At 44.3% G+C, this 14,353-nt stretch overlaps 4 protein-coding genes across 4 annotated transcripts; 2 read left to right on the forward strand and 2 right to left on the reverse strand.

The window, feature by feature from the left end:
* The first annotated feature begins 231 nt into the window (after positions 1–231).
* Positions 232–2,117, forward strand: Bcarr3. Its single transcript, XM_001561208.2, has 5 exons — positions 232–693; positions 829–971; positions 1,041–1,127; positions 1,184–1,763; positions 1,819–2,117. Exons 1-5 carry the CDS (start codon positions 375–377, stop codon positions 1,893–1,895), a joined length of 1,206 nt encoding a protein of 401 aa, XP_001561258.1. The 5' UTR covers positions 232–374; the 3' UTR covers positions 1,896–2,117.
* A 3-nt stretch (positions 2,118–2,120) lies between these two features.
* Bcmph1 lies at positions 2,121–6,496 on the reverse strand. The gene has a single exon (XM_024690622.1). It carries the CDS (start codon positions 5,996–5,998, stop codon positions 2,309–2,311), a length of 3,690 nt encoding a protein of 1,229 aa, XP_024546391.1. The 5' UTR covers positions 5,999–6,496; the 3' UTR covers positions 2,121–2,308.
* Positions 6,497–8,679: 2,183 nt separating this feature from the next.
* Positions 8,680–10,649, reverse strand: BCIN_01g06530 (hypothetical protein). Its single transcript, XM_024690623.1, has 3 exons — positions 9,931–10,649; positions 9,253–9,881; positions 8,680–9,202 (listed from the first exon to the last, which is right to left on the reverse strand). Exons 1-3 carry the CDS (start codon positions 10,513–10,515, stop codon positions 8,845–8,847), a joined length of 1,572 nt encoding a protein of 523 aa, XP_024546392.1. The 5' UTR covers positions 10,516–10,649; the 3' UTR covers positions 8,680–8,844.
* A 1,473-nt stretch (positions 10,650–12,122) lies between these two features.
* On the forward strand, positions 12,123–14,315 carry BCIN_01g06540 (hypothetical protein). The gene has a single exon (XM_024690624.1). The coding sequence runs from the start codon at positions 12,433–12,435 to the stop codon at positions 13,756–13,758; it is 1,326 nt and encodes a 441-aa protein (XP_024546393.1). The 5' UTR covers positions 12,123–12,432; the 3' UTR covers positions 13,759–14,315.
* The last annotated feature ends 38 nt before the right edge of the window (positions 14,316–14,353 follow it).

Consider the following 14,353-nt stretch of genomic DNA (forward strand, 5'->3'; position numbering starts at 1 on the left):
TACTAATAGGCTATCGTTGTCTACATAGATAGGTAGCTGTTTCCGAGAATAGCGATTTCACGTTATCCAAGCAGTTAAGTTATAACATGTGCATGTCCTAGCCCCACTTATTAGCTTCGATACTCCATGAATGTCACCCCTACACTTTCATTGGTCAAAGCTATCCTCGCCAAAAGTGTAGGGAGAAACCGAAGCAAGAGACTATACTTCCTACTTTCTTATATAAAATATGAGGTTCTTACGTTCAGCTGTTTGCTTTTCTTTAAAGATTTTACTACTCTTCAACTTTCTTGATTACTATACTTCGAAAAAGAAGTTCTGTTCTCAATATAAAAAATCTTCAAAGTGTTTAGTCGAGCAAAAGCCTATTCAATATGACTAAAGTCCTTGCCTCCGAAGATATCGTCTCTCCAGAATCTACCAACCAGTTCCCAAGATCTTCCTCGGATGTCCCATCTCACTCTATAGATATTGAGAAGAACTCCCACCTCCAAGATCCATCTGAACCTCAAAATGGTTTCCAGACAGATCACCAAAAGACTTCCCTTTTTAAAAGTTTGGGATGGCTTGATCGGCTCCTAGCTTTATGGATCTTCCTCGCTATGGCCATTGGTATCTTGCTGGGAAACTTTGTGCCTAATGTCGGGACTGCATTGCAAAAGGGAGAGTTTGTGGGTGTTAGTGTGCCGATTGGTTCGTACTTATTTTCTTCCTTTCTGGTCTAGAGTGAAGTGTCACAACAGAGGATGTCGACTTGAGCATCTAATGTAGAGGAAAGGTTAAGACGTATTAATTGGTCTCCGCGCTAATACAATAATGATAATATAGCTGTGTGTTTGTTGGCAATGATGTATCCCATTCTTTGCAAGGTCAAATTCGAAACCCTGCATCTTGTCTTTCAGAAGAAGGATATTTGGGTTCAGATCGGATTTAGTTTGGTCGTTAATTGGATTGTTGCACCGTTGTTGATGGTACTTGGACCTCTCCCATCTATCTTTCACTCTATTACAGGACGCTAACCAAGACTCACATATATATAGTTGGCTCTAGCATGGGCCTTCCTCCCCGACAAAGAAGAGCTTCGATCCGGTCTGATACTTGTGGGAATAGCTCGCTGTATTGCCATGGTATTTTACCTTCCTCTTACTTCATCTTTACAAAATAGTCGACTAATGCCTCTCAGGTGTTAATATGGACCGGCCTAGCCGGCGGCTCAACTTCCTACTGCGCTATCCTCGTGGCCATAAACAGTCTATTGCAAATGGTTCTCTTCGCTCCCCTCTCCGTGCTTTTCATCTCCGTCATATCCGGCGCCGAAGGTCCTGCCGAATTCTCCTACTCAACCATCGCCTCCAGCGTAGCAGTCTTCCTCGGAATTCCTCTCGCAGCCGCTATCCTCACACGTTTTCTCCTCCGCCGCCTCACATCTCCCTCCTGGTACGACACTGTATTCCTCAAATACCTCTCGCCCCTCTCTCTGCTAGGTCTCCTAGCCACTATCTTGATCCTTTTCGCAAGTCAGGGTCAACATGTTATCCAGCAGATCGTTTCGGTCGTACGAGTTGCAGCTCCTCTAGTCGTCTATTTTGCGATTATCTTCTTCTTGACTTTATTTGTGTGTGCCAGAATGGGTTTCGGATACAAGGTTGCCACGACGCAGAGTTTCACAGCGGCAAGCAATAATTTCGAGTTGGCCATTGCTGTGGCGGTTGCGACATATGGTGCGGATAGTGAACAGGCGTTGGCTGCTACGGTTGGTCCGTGTATGTATTATGGATATGCCTTATTAGGAATATCTTTACTGACATTTTTCTATAGTGATTGAGGTGCCAGTATTGCTGGGGTTGGTATATGTGGTAAGGTGGATTGGAGAGAGAAGGGGATGGAAAGATTAGAGTCTGGGGTGGAGTAGACGTTGGATGTACGCGTAGAGAATCCAATTAAGAACATCACTTGCATTATTTGGTGGGTTCAGGGGTTTATAAGAGACGTATTAGAAGGATTGTATACCGGACCTCAAACCTTCCAAAGAATAATTCATAATTCATGATCAAACTATAGATGTAATCCTGCATATATAGCTCCTGGTAATTCTCAAGCATTGGGGATACTAGCCAAGTTACATCTCAGATAATTATTTTCAATCTTCCTACATGCAATACATATTGTTAGATAATTATATGTACACATTATGACCACCATCATATAGCAACACGCCAAGCAACACACCCGGTAACTCCAACGCTGAGCAATTCATAGCAGATCCCAAAAAGGGAGGATGTATGTATGATAATGGCACACTGCAGCTTTATTCATCGCTATCGTCACTATCCACAATTCTCCGCTTGGCTCCTCTCCCCCTTACATCGCCATCCCTCTTCCTCGTAAACATGTTCGGCGTCGCTTTCTTCCCACTACTTAATACACTACTAGATGGAAAATCTACAGTTTTTTTAGTGGTAGTATCACCTCTGACGAGATCTTCAATGGTAGGTAAGTCATCATCGCTACTTTCTTGCGTCATCGTAGGTATCGATCTTTGAGAAGACAGGTTCTTAGCCTTATCTCTCTCCACTGCCCTTCCCAACAATCCGCCTCTTCCTCTCCGCTTTTGTCTCTCATCCCCATCCCATCTCTCCATCTGTGGTGGGCTTGACGAAAAGCTGGACGTCCCTGTAAGAGTCATCTGGGTTTGAATTTGCGTGGGATCGATGAAATCAACCAGACTTCCCAGATCCGAGTCATCACTCGCTTCTAGATCTTCCATGTCACTGGTTCTGTCAACTCTTTCACCCGGCCCTTCTTCTTCGGAATCGGGTGTTGGTTGAGGAATTTGAGACGAGCGGAGATTGGATACCATAGCCATAGATGCAGTACTGTCTTCCGAGTCGGAATTCTCGTGTTGAAGAGGGCGGTTACGACGCGTCGGAGCCTTTTTGGGTATGGCTTTTCTAGATGCAGGTGTTTTCTTGGGCGCAGATGTGGTTTTAGTGACTTGAGGAAGTTTTGAAACTTGTGTGGGCTTAGGGGCTTTAGGAATTCTAGCGAGTTCTGCTTCTAATGGCATCGTTGGCATTTTACCGAGGTCAGATGGTGCTTCATCTCCATATGGTTTGATATCACGGTCCTCAGATGCTTGGGATCTCGAAAGCTTGCTGAATAGATCAACGCATTTTCTGGTGTATTTCCCGTGTGAAACCTTAGCTGTCATGGTTAAAGATCGTTGTGTGATTGTCTGAGCTGTCAAATCGGGCATCTCGACTTCTTCCAGAGCACCATCTGGCACTCTCAAAAAACGGCGATCAAGCTCTGCCATATCCCTCCCACTTAGTAGCACGGAGTCGAGTAAGGGTATTGGCGCTAGCTCGTCGTCATTCAGCTCATTAGGCTTTCGTTTGATGCCGAATATTCTTGAAGGGGGGCCCGCAACATTGCCATTGAGTTTCGAGGCGTTACGAAAACCCGTCTCAACACCATCAGGCATATGAAATTTCTTTGCTGGCTTCTTCCTGGCTTTGGCACGTCGTTTCGGTTCCGGCAAAGATGGATCTTGGGTATTCTCCGGAGGAATTTCAATAAAACGTTTTTCTACCTCAGGTTTAACATCTCTCGGAATGATCCGAGCAGATAAATCATGACGAAAAGTGAAGCGAGAACCAGAACTAATCATTCTTTGCATCTGCTCATAATTGTCCTTCGACTTCTTGTATGAATCTTCCTCCTTCCCGCGCATGAGAAGGAGAACAATCTTGCCAGCTCTCTTTCTTCCTGTACGTCCCATTCGCTGCAACATCCTAATAGGGGATGAAGAAGAGTCATAACAGACGATCAGGTCAACTTCTCCAATATCCAAACCCTCTTCACCGATACTTGTCGCAACTATAACATTTATGCCTCCTGCTTTGAATTTGCGAATGGTTTCGAGCTGTTTTTCCTGATTCATACCTTCTGAGCGCTTCGAGTCACTTTGGCCTACAAAGACAGATGCTTTGATCATTGGCCCATGTTTGTTAAGTACCCGTGCTATATCTTCAGCACTATCTCGGTATTCGGTGAAGACAATTACCCGAGTGCTTGAAGGTGGCATATTGTCACCCGTCAACCCAGCGCCCGCGTCAAGAAAGTGATTCAGCACTGTATCGCACAGATGAGTGAGCTTTGGGTGGCCAATAAATTCTTCTTTGTTAATCCAACTTTGAATCCTATCCATCATCTTTTTAAAGTCTGGATCATTAACGACTTGGTTTTTGTATTTCCCGCCCTTCTTGTTTCCCTCGACCTCTGCTCGGAAGTCCTTGATATTCGAAAAGAACGGCCCGATTCCATGAAAGTTGAGAATCTTTATCGCATGCCCCATACTCGTCAACACAGTAAACAAGGCATTCATCATTCCTTTGACGCCCATGTTCGCACTCTTACCTGCACCAGATGCCATCCACGTTTTTCTAGCTGTAAGCATGCCAAACTGAGTGAGTGACATGGGATCCTTATTGTAATAGGCTTTCTGCGAGCATAGCAAATTGACAAGCGGCTGAAGCGCCTTGCTGAAGAGGTCTCTGACCATAATGATCTCATCGGAAGGGTCTATGAGAATCTCAGTGATATCTCGCCGATGTACGTACTCTTTAATGTCGATGGACTCTTCTGTTCGAATTTCGACCTCAGCAATCTCCAAATTATCAATTACCTCCTGAACTGCTTCCACGGTTGATCCAGGTGTGGCTGTCAAAGCAAGTACACGGAAACTCTTGTTGAATCTTCGCAGAAACTCAACGACTTTAGTATATGCGTATTTCCCGGTTGCTCGATGTGCTTCGTCAACAACCAGAAGTGCGATCCTCTTAGGGTCAGCTATACCAGTCTTCAAATCATTTTCGACAGTCTGTGGCGTCATGAAAAATACTCTCTTTTCATCCCATTCTTCGGCTCTTAAAGCGGGCGTCTGGTCTCCTGTGAGCATAGTCGTTGATGATCTCGGTATACCCGCAATCTCGAAGCAAGCCTTAACTTGCTGAGATACCAAAGGTTTTGTTGGCGCCATGAAGACTATTTGTGAGTTTTTCGTCCACCGGAAGAAGTTGAGCATGATGGTTGCCGCGATAAATGTCTTCCCGAGACCTGTTGGTAAAGCCACCAAGAGATTATTAAAAAGTCCCTTATGTACGATGGTGTATTGATACCGCCGTTCTGGACCTAGGTTATTTGGATACACCCATGTTTTGATAGCCTCCCGGTCCAAAGAATGATGCGTCGGTGGCTCTGGTACCTTATCTACCAAGTAATTATGCACCTTTTTAGCTTGAGTGGAAGATGGCGCCTGGTTCGGAGCACGCCCGCCAAAGAGTGTAGTTTGGCGAAGGCCATTCTGTGGTGCGACCAGTCGCTGAGAAATAATTGATTGTGTAGATTCGAATGGTGGCGATGAGTTTATCGTAATCAAACCAGTTGACATGCCTTGTTGTGGCGGGCTTGGAGAGAAAGCATCGGATGGCAAATCCTCGAGCTCTTTGGAGAAATCATAGGCGGCGGCTGGCGCGGGCTGGGGAACAATATTCTGCTTCTGGGCTTTGGTAGGCCGAAACACAGAAGCCAAAGCCTGTGTGGACTTGGGCTCTAGTTCTGGTGATGGGAGTGGTCTCGGCCTTTTATATATAGGTCCTCTAATTCTGTAAGGACTCGAATCGGGCATTCCATCCGCTTGTGTCGCCCCCATGATGACTGCCGCCGGGACTTCTTCCGCGCCGAGATGTATTCTGTATTTAGACTGCCTTTTCTCGTCTCCTTCATCATGGTCGCTAGATGCAGAGCCTCGCGATCGACGCCGTTGCTGGATTGAGAGACCGTCATCATTGTAATCGTCGAGCTCTTGGTCTGAGCTAATTCGCCTTCGTTTTCTGCGATGAGGGGAATTTGATGGTAGAGTTTGCGATGCTTGGGTCAGTGCTTCAGCCACATCCCAAACGTCTTCATCAATATCTCCATATTCGTCATCCGACATCTCTGTCAAGTTTGAGGTGTTTCCTTGGGGTGTTGGTTGGGGCCATAAGAAAGCTGTCGCGGATATCGATATAGCCAAATCGCGTTCCTTATCGCAATTGCTGATTGGGGAAAGCAAAATCGCGTCTGCACGTGACTATACTTGCGATAAAGCAATATTTTGGCAATTTGGCCTGCCGTACAAAATTCGCTTCAATTGCAATTAATCCAAGTTTCCCTTTCGACCAAGAGACTTCAACATAAGGATAAAAACCAAGCTTGGTGATTCAACTTCGTTGCGCGAACAATATCCAAAGCCAGCATTTTAATTTTAGTGTGATAGAGTGATATTGATAACTGGGTGAAAACTGAGGGATCTTGAGGGTTGAGTTATTTCGGATACCTGTGAATATCTAGCATATATATATATCAGCAACCAACCAACATTCAAGGGTGCCAAATTGACATTTAAAAATGGTCAATTAAAATGTCTACAGAATGATTACTATTTTGAAATACCTTTGTCTTTCATGGTTTCGTTCTCGCGCTATATTATAGGTATCAAATCACCGGAGCATTTTTGAGGACGCGGAATAATTATGGCATCTAAACCTGACAAGACCATTCTCGAAGCCTCCATGGGCAGATATATGAGAGGATTAAGAAATCACAACACTCTTGGAGAGTTTAATGTAGTCTATCCATCATGAAAAGAAAGAAATCTTTTTTGTTCCTTAGCTAATCCAGAAACAAAGCTTTAAAGAGACGTAGGATATTTTTCTAACAAGAAGCGAGACGTGTGGGGAAGCGAGGCATTTTTCATCACACAATACCTAGGCCAACAGCTATTCCATCATAATTAATTTAAAGCTATGACTTAGCAGACTATATAAAGTCTTTGGAATAGAGAAGTTGCCTCAATAACAGGTGCTGCTCACCATTTCAAAGCTTCATATGCAACTTTCCCGAAGCGAATGATTGGAGAGCATCACGTTCCCAGTCTCGCAAATACTGTCAGATTGTCTCTAGCATGAAAGATAGTATTTGTTTGTATGAGTAGAATACAAAAGACATAGCATTCATGATTTGCGTAGGCTCTATATATCTAATTATATTCTATCTGAAGAGCTAGCTATATATAGGGAATGATATACCTTATATAAAGCCTACCAGAAAAAGCTAGTCTCTTTCGCATTCGCTTAGGGCTTTAATATAGTAGCTATTGAATTGAAGGCATTCACTGCGTTCACACCATATTCTATTGATGTTACGATTGATAGCCAATGGTATCCTACGACGTCTAGAGCATTGAAAGAATAGCTGAAGAGGTTCGACATTGGCCAGTCAGTTTCGTATCACAAATTTGTCCTTTCATCAACTCCTATACCTATAAGTCGACAATGACAAAAAGTACGTATATTCTGAGGAACCTATTCTTGTACACTTGAGTCTTCTAGGAACAAATAATCAACATTTGAAAATGTTTCCGTTGTAGTTTTCAACTTTCCGAACTTCAACTCGAAAATAATGAGGCGAACCCCGAAATTCGCTTGGAATAAAGATATGTATGCTAATTTATATTTGCAAGTGGTTTTTTTTCGTTGATCTTATCAAGACTCACCATTGCAGAGAATTTACATGCACAGTATCAAAGTCTAGTGTCACATCCATCCCGTCTTTTGCTGGCGGGTTGATATGGGTTCTAGTCGTTAAATTTAGGTTCCAATATTGACTTTGTTAACAAGCATATGATATTCTATGTATCTTCCCAAGTATTTGGAACGAAAATGCGCCGGAGCAATAGAAACTTCCTCAAGAAGCCCGCTGCCTCCCTCCCGATTTTGCATCGGACCTTTGCACTCGACCGATGGGAGGAGTGAGAAATTCCAGCTCGTTGGGTTATCCATTTGTCTGGTCGCCTGGGCCAACTAGTAGCAATGAAAAGATCCAAATTATTTGTCGTCATCGTCAAATTTTTGTCAGTATAATCGCACTCCCAAGATGCACTATTCCGTCTGTACTCCTTCAGTGAATCCGCTGGAAACTAGAGTCAAATCCAATCCTGTTTATCTTGGATGCAAGACTCCGTCTCCAAGCCGTGATGATAATCCTCCGAGCCAAGACGAGTACGTAGCTACCGGTAGAATAGTTAGTACATTAGGAATCGTGATGGAATTTCCGGTGCTGCGCCAACATCTTAGTCGGGATTTCAGCAATTTGGAAAGCAGGGTCTAGTTTCCTGAGGGCCACACGACCATCTAAATCGGTAGTACCAAGTACTATAAGTTCAAAATGGAATCTTGAAATGGCCCCCAAACACAACATAAACTATCTATATGCATGGAGGCTCTGTGCATCAGCTGCGAATCTTGGCTTATCCTTATCCAAATATCGATGCGTGGTCGCACACTCACCCACATGCAATTAAGCTTTTAATGCATGACTATTCTTCCCGTTGATCTCAATCATAATTGCTTTCCTCGCGTTCGGCATAGAAAGAAGCATGATATGGCCGTCGGCTTTCCGCATCATCCAGTAGTGCGGCCCGTCACTAACGTTCCAAATCTTTGTCGCAAGTCGCAGGCTCCCGATAATTTTCTTCCAAAAAACCAGCCTCGATATTCTCATAGGAAATGTTTCACGGTTGGGAGCAACCGAGGTGGCGTTGCAGGTGACACGAAGTGTGACAAGTCGTGAAAAGGCTGGCGCAGAAGACATGAGCATTGTACCATGTTACCTGGACTGCGTTTTTGGCAGGTGTGGTTTTGACATGTGCATTTTGACAATACTATCTACCAGATCTAAGATTTCTTCCAAATTGCTGCCCAAATTCCAAATTATGGTCCAGTATGCAAAGAAATAATTTAATCACACTGGCGATGCTTTCCAACTTCCCTCTGAGAGCTTCCCGTCAACTCTTGGAATTGAATCATTTACAGCTTTTGATTTCTCTTCATCAACCCTTGCAAGTCCTACTTCTGTAGCCGTTTCTTCTCCGGCGGTATCTTCCTCGTCTGTCTCATCTCGTATTTTGTAAATGATAACTGGCGCTGCGACAACAAGTGAAACAGCGAGAAGGACCCAGCAAATCAAAAATTCATTCGTCGCAGAAATGTTCGAGTTGTTTATGCGGTAACTGATAGCACCACCCGCAGACTGAATACCTTTATAAAAGCCGATATATATTGACGCCGTTCGAGTATCGCTAGTAAATCTTCCCAAGATCCTAGAATATATCAGCTCAAACTTGTTTTCCACTACCAACTCATGACTCACCAATATACACAGTTCTGCCACATGGCGTTGAAAATTCCATAAGCTATGTACAAAAACATCGGTCCAAGGTAATGTGCATTATCAAAATCCATTTTTTGACCCTCAGCGGCAATATCTGTTTGATAATAGTGCCCCTTCTGCCACATATATCCACCTGTCCAGATTCCAAAAGTTAGAAGTACAAGTCCAGCAACAAGCCCTTTTGCCCGAACAGACCGGCTCAGACGATCGTTATCCAAGGTATGGCCCACGACCAGCGCACCTAAAATCTCTGATAGCCAATAAAGAAAGTTGTTCAGAGCTCTGGTGCGGATGTTGAATGTTTTAAGGTTGAATGTGTTGAATTGATATGGATAACACCAGTTTGAAGTGAGAAACATGGGGAATAACAGAACAATAAAATAGTCTTTGCGGACCAGTTTGCAAAAATGCATTACTTCGTTGCGCCAGTCTGTTTCCACTGTTACTGTGACGTGGACGCGAGATCCATCCTTCCTTTTGACATTCTTGGGTTGGCACAGACAAAGAGACAATATCGCCCCAGCGAACATTAAAGCAATGATAGTAATGTATATATTGTCAGAAGCAACATTGCCGGAACTTGTTTGGAGCTCTTGAAAAAGAGTAACCTTGGGACAAACTGTCAGATTGACTTGACTGGAGAATGAAGTTACTCACAAGACTTCCTATTGCAGCACCACTATTATAGATGGCCCAGAACCAAGAGGTAGAGCGTCCTTTCTGCTCATCAGAGGGATAAGATATTAACATAGCCCCTTGCGCTGCCCAGAAGGGCCCTGCGCATAGTCCTAAAAATGATCCTCCAAAGATTAAAAGGCCTCGATTTTCGATGTGTTTATAAGCGAGAAAGCTACCGGCGTAAACCACATATGATATGCCACCAACAAATAGTGATGCCTTGAGTCCAACTACGTTGACTATGAAGCCAGCGAAGAACCCTACAATCGCAAAACCAGCGTAAAGTGCGATATTCGACTCATTTGCCGGACCGGGGGCTACCAATCCAGCTCCTCCAAGCCCATTGAGGGCATTGAACATACCAGGACATAGTAGACAAATGACTGCAACGGTTAATAGCTGAACTGACGGTGATGTTATTGGAGGAAGTTGTAAGAAACTGAATTTGCAAGAATGATGTATTAGGGAAATTTCGCCTGACAGACATGGAATCTCGAGGTAAGTCGAAGTAGCACTATGCTCAGTGCTAGGTCTACTTGTGATATGAGATCGCGTGATACTCATCTTTCAGAACCGATGCTTTAACACGATGACGAGGAGATTGGTGTTCTGAGGAAAGTTTAAGACGAGGAAAGAGAACACCACTATGTTCCCATGATCTTACTATATCAAGATAAGACTTAGCAGTGATCCCCCTCGTACTTGCCTTACATATTCAACAGGGATGTTCACGAAGTGGATAAATCAATATAATCAGTATAGTCTGCCAGTAGGCGAGTAGACATCGTATTTGCATACGTCAATCAGATGAGAGTACAGTTGTATGTATATGAAAATGAGAACAAAGCGCCCATTTCTGTCATGTTGCATATGTCTCTGCAGGATCTTTGCGGGTTGCCCCAGAATAAGCGGGAGTAACGGATCGGCCGTTGAACATCATCACAGTCGCTGTTCCACGGAGAGGGCCTAGCAACTCCAGAATATGATATCGGCCCCCACTATCCGAATGTTGTGTTTTTGTCATGTTGAAAAACTGCTATGTAGCTCCACTGAGACCCAAAATTTCAAGAGAGAAGGAGGAAGGCATAACGTGAAACCGAATACCTGGTAAAGGGAAGGAAGGGCGAGGTTGAGGTGCAGGGTTGAGAGACTCACATCACGTGCTTCCCAAAAATATCTCTCCTCAATCCAATGTTACGTGAAATCGAGACAATCATCTCATCCCGTCGTTTCTTCGCTCGAAATTCTATGTGAATAATGTTAGTACCCCCAAACCTGATGCGGGCTATTGATTTAAGGTTGGGTCCAATTCCATCTCCTTTCGTTGCCCGTTCCATGTACACATGCATCTGTTGATTGTATAGATATCAGCCTTTTAGTTCAGCTCAAATTGGTCAACATTGCTTGAATACGGAGGGCCCGATTATTCTTTAACGTTGAAACAAAAGCCCAGCTATCCTGGCGGTTTTTTTGAAGCTATCCTTCCAGTCAGATTGGTTTTAAAATCACAATGGACTGTACGTATAGGCTGTCTGCATTCTTGAGTAACGCCACTATGGAAGGTGGATCGGGAGAGTAGCGTCGTGCTTCGAAGGATTCCAATTTGTTCTCCACCGACACCTCGCACATATCTTATACTGTACGACGCAAGTGAATCTTACAATAAAATACACATGGGGGTAGGTATCTGGCGCTTGGCACGTGTGCAGATGAATGGAAGCTCGTCCACTCGGTCTCCATCCGCTTGCCATCATGTGGGAAGTAACACAATCACAAATCTCCACCTTATGGCTACTGATCGTAATCCTCGAGCCATAACTCCTAGTATATAGATATCAAGTTTCGATACGGAGGCTCTAGACTGCTCCCGTGTGAAACCCACCTCCACCAACCCGCACCCTCCCACTCGCCCTATCATAGGAACTGTGGTATTGAATTTATTAACAGATATTGGAAAATAGAGTCGTCTAAAAACAAACAGTTTTACAGATGTTAACGGTCCCTTAATTGGATCCTTTAAGTCATGGCGTCTTCTTTTGACTACTTGCATCTCTTCTTATTGCCAGCAGGAGTGTGCCGGCAAAGTAGTTTGCTATTCCCCGGCCCGCCATGTGTCTCCTGTTGATTCTAACAAACGAGATAGTTAGTGGCTTCGTACTTTACTAAATCGCGGCTTCAAATCGAGATAGTTGACATGCATCTCGTGGTGACGCGAGAATCTTGGACGCCGTTCTATCCTAGTCTTCCGCACTTTCGCAGTCAAGAGTATACTAGGTCCCGATGCATTTGAGGAGCTCCCTGTAACTATTATTGTCGCCTCTATCATTCTTTATCTTATAAATTGAGTTACGTTGTCCGTGTCCCGGACTTCCTCCACACCATTTCACAGATCTTGTACGCTTACTAGAATACTTGAAAACCACCTCCTTGGCCCCCAATAATTTTTCGACAACCAGTACGAAAGCCTCTTTTGTTGAAAAAATGCTTCCAGCGATCCTCATCTTGAATGACCGCTACTATCCTAGTTCCACAAACTCCCCTGCTAAGGTTGGAGCGACTGCTTTTGCGCTACAAGTAATACGAGTCCTGGAGGGGGCGGGGCTATTTTGCGGCGTGATTCTCTATGATCGTCAGAGTCACTTAGCGGCACCTGTTGTACAGCTTGTGACAAGAGATTCAACACCATGCGTCAAGTTGTCTTTCAATTTTGGCATGAACACTGTGCAAGTCCGATATGCCTTATGCGCCGCCACAGCTCTACTCATGGCAAAGTTTTCAAATATTCTACCACCAATGCTATATTATCAAACCGATACACTCCTCAGATATCATCCGAAGCGTCTACCTTACTGTGTCACCCACCACGGCCCTTTCTACGACGATTTCACTCGTCACTTTACGAAAGGCCTTGCTGCTGTAGCATATGGCTCCGAGAATAAAGCTTCTCATCTGGCAGTGACTCAGGAGGAGGGCTTGCGATACCTCAAAGCTTCTGATCGTGCCTACGTTCTACAGCACTCCAAAAAACAAGGCGATTATCTCATAGAGCGAGGTATTGATCCTGCGCGAATTCGAGCACTCAACCCCCCGATACATTCAATGAGAATGTATCACCATCATAAAACAGCCAATATCGAACAACTTGTATCCTTTTCATCGAGTGAAAGAAATCTCATCTTTACCGCCGTTGCTCGTCTAGATTATTTCAAAAATATAGAGTTATTAGTAGACTCGGCGGTATCACTCCTCGACCGTGGGAAACTTGTGCGCTTATTGATAGTGGGTGGCGAAGGGACTTCGGATACAGCATCAGCGAGATTGATAGCCCGCGTCCCACAAAAACATAGCGCTCATGTCAAGATCACTCCCAAAATTCCGAAGGATGACATGTATGCACTCTTTGATTATGTACGAACGCATGGAATATTCGTGTGTACATCACGCTATGAGACTCTTGGGATCACCCCACTTGAGGCAGCCCTGAGCGGTGTGGCCACAGTGATGCCTGACTGCGACCTTGTCGAAGCCTCACGTTATTTTCCCTCAAGCTTTCGCTTCGAGCCTACGGTAACCGGACTTTCGCATGTATTAGAAAGGTTCCTTCAGGACGAGTCGGGACAATCTGGACTGGAGCTGCAATGTTTCATTAACAGCTTGATTTCAGAGGAGAGATTTGTATTTGACTTGCTGGCGGCGTGGTCCGATTTCTCACAGCTTGCCCTCAAAACTTTACCCACTTCAAATAGTACTACCTTCAATAAACCCACTCGACCATTGAAGATCAGAGGTCGAAGATATTCCATGTAGCCCATTTCATGTATCTCATTTTTTCTGCTTATCCCGATTCCAAAAAAGGCCTGTTTGGGTGTTTCGTTGGGGGATTGATCATAGTAAAGCTTCGATAAATGATATGTGATTCTGACTCAAGCCACGATGCAGATATTGTTTCCTCTGTATCTTTTGATCGTTGCTGGGCGAGCCCATAATAAATATCATATGTAATGTGGGAATAGATCCGTTCATCATGTGCCAGATCCCCTTTCCGAGGCTGAACCTCCGTCCCCGATCACTAAGCGTCATACTTGGGGACAAATGGCATTTGAACAAAAAGCAGTACGAGCCGTCACTCCAGATATCAACTCTTGTAGAACTAAACGCCAAGAGGAAGGCAGACTGAACGAAAGCCAGATGCCTTTTGTCTGCCACATATACCTTCCAGAATCTTGCAATGAGGATGCTCGGCAGTCTACCCAAGGGATTGGGTAGCATGAAGCTATAGCGGAATGTTGGGATGGGATCAGAAAAGGTTTGAAGCTTTGTTGGACAACATGATCAACTCCTCCATCAAATCACTTTCGTGTTCAAATCGAGGAGGTAAACGTATGTTGATGCTATAAAGCTG

This window comes from Botrytis cinerea, chromosome 1 (assembly GCF_000143535.2).
Source record: "Botrytis cinerea B05.10 chromosome 1, complete sequence".
Lineage (NCBI taxonomy): Eukaryota > Fungi > Ascomycota > Leotiomycetes > Helotiales > Sclerotiniaceae > Botrytis > Botrytis cinerea.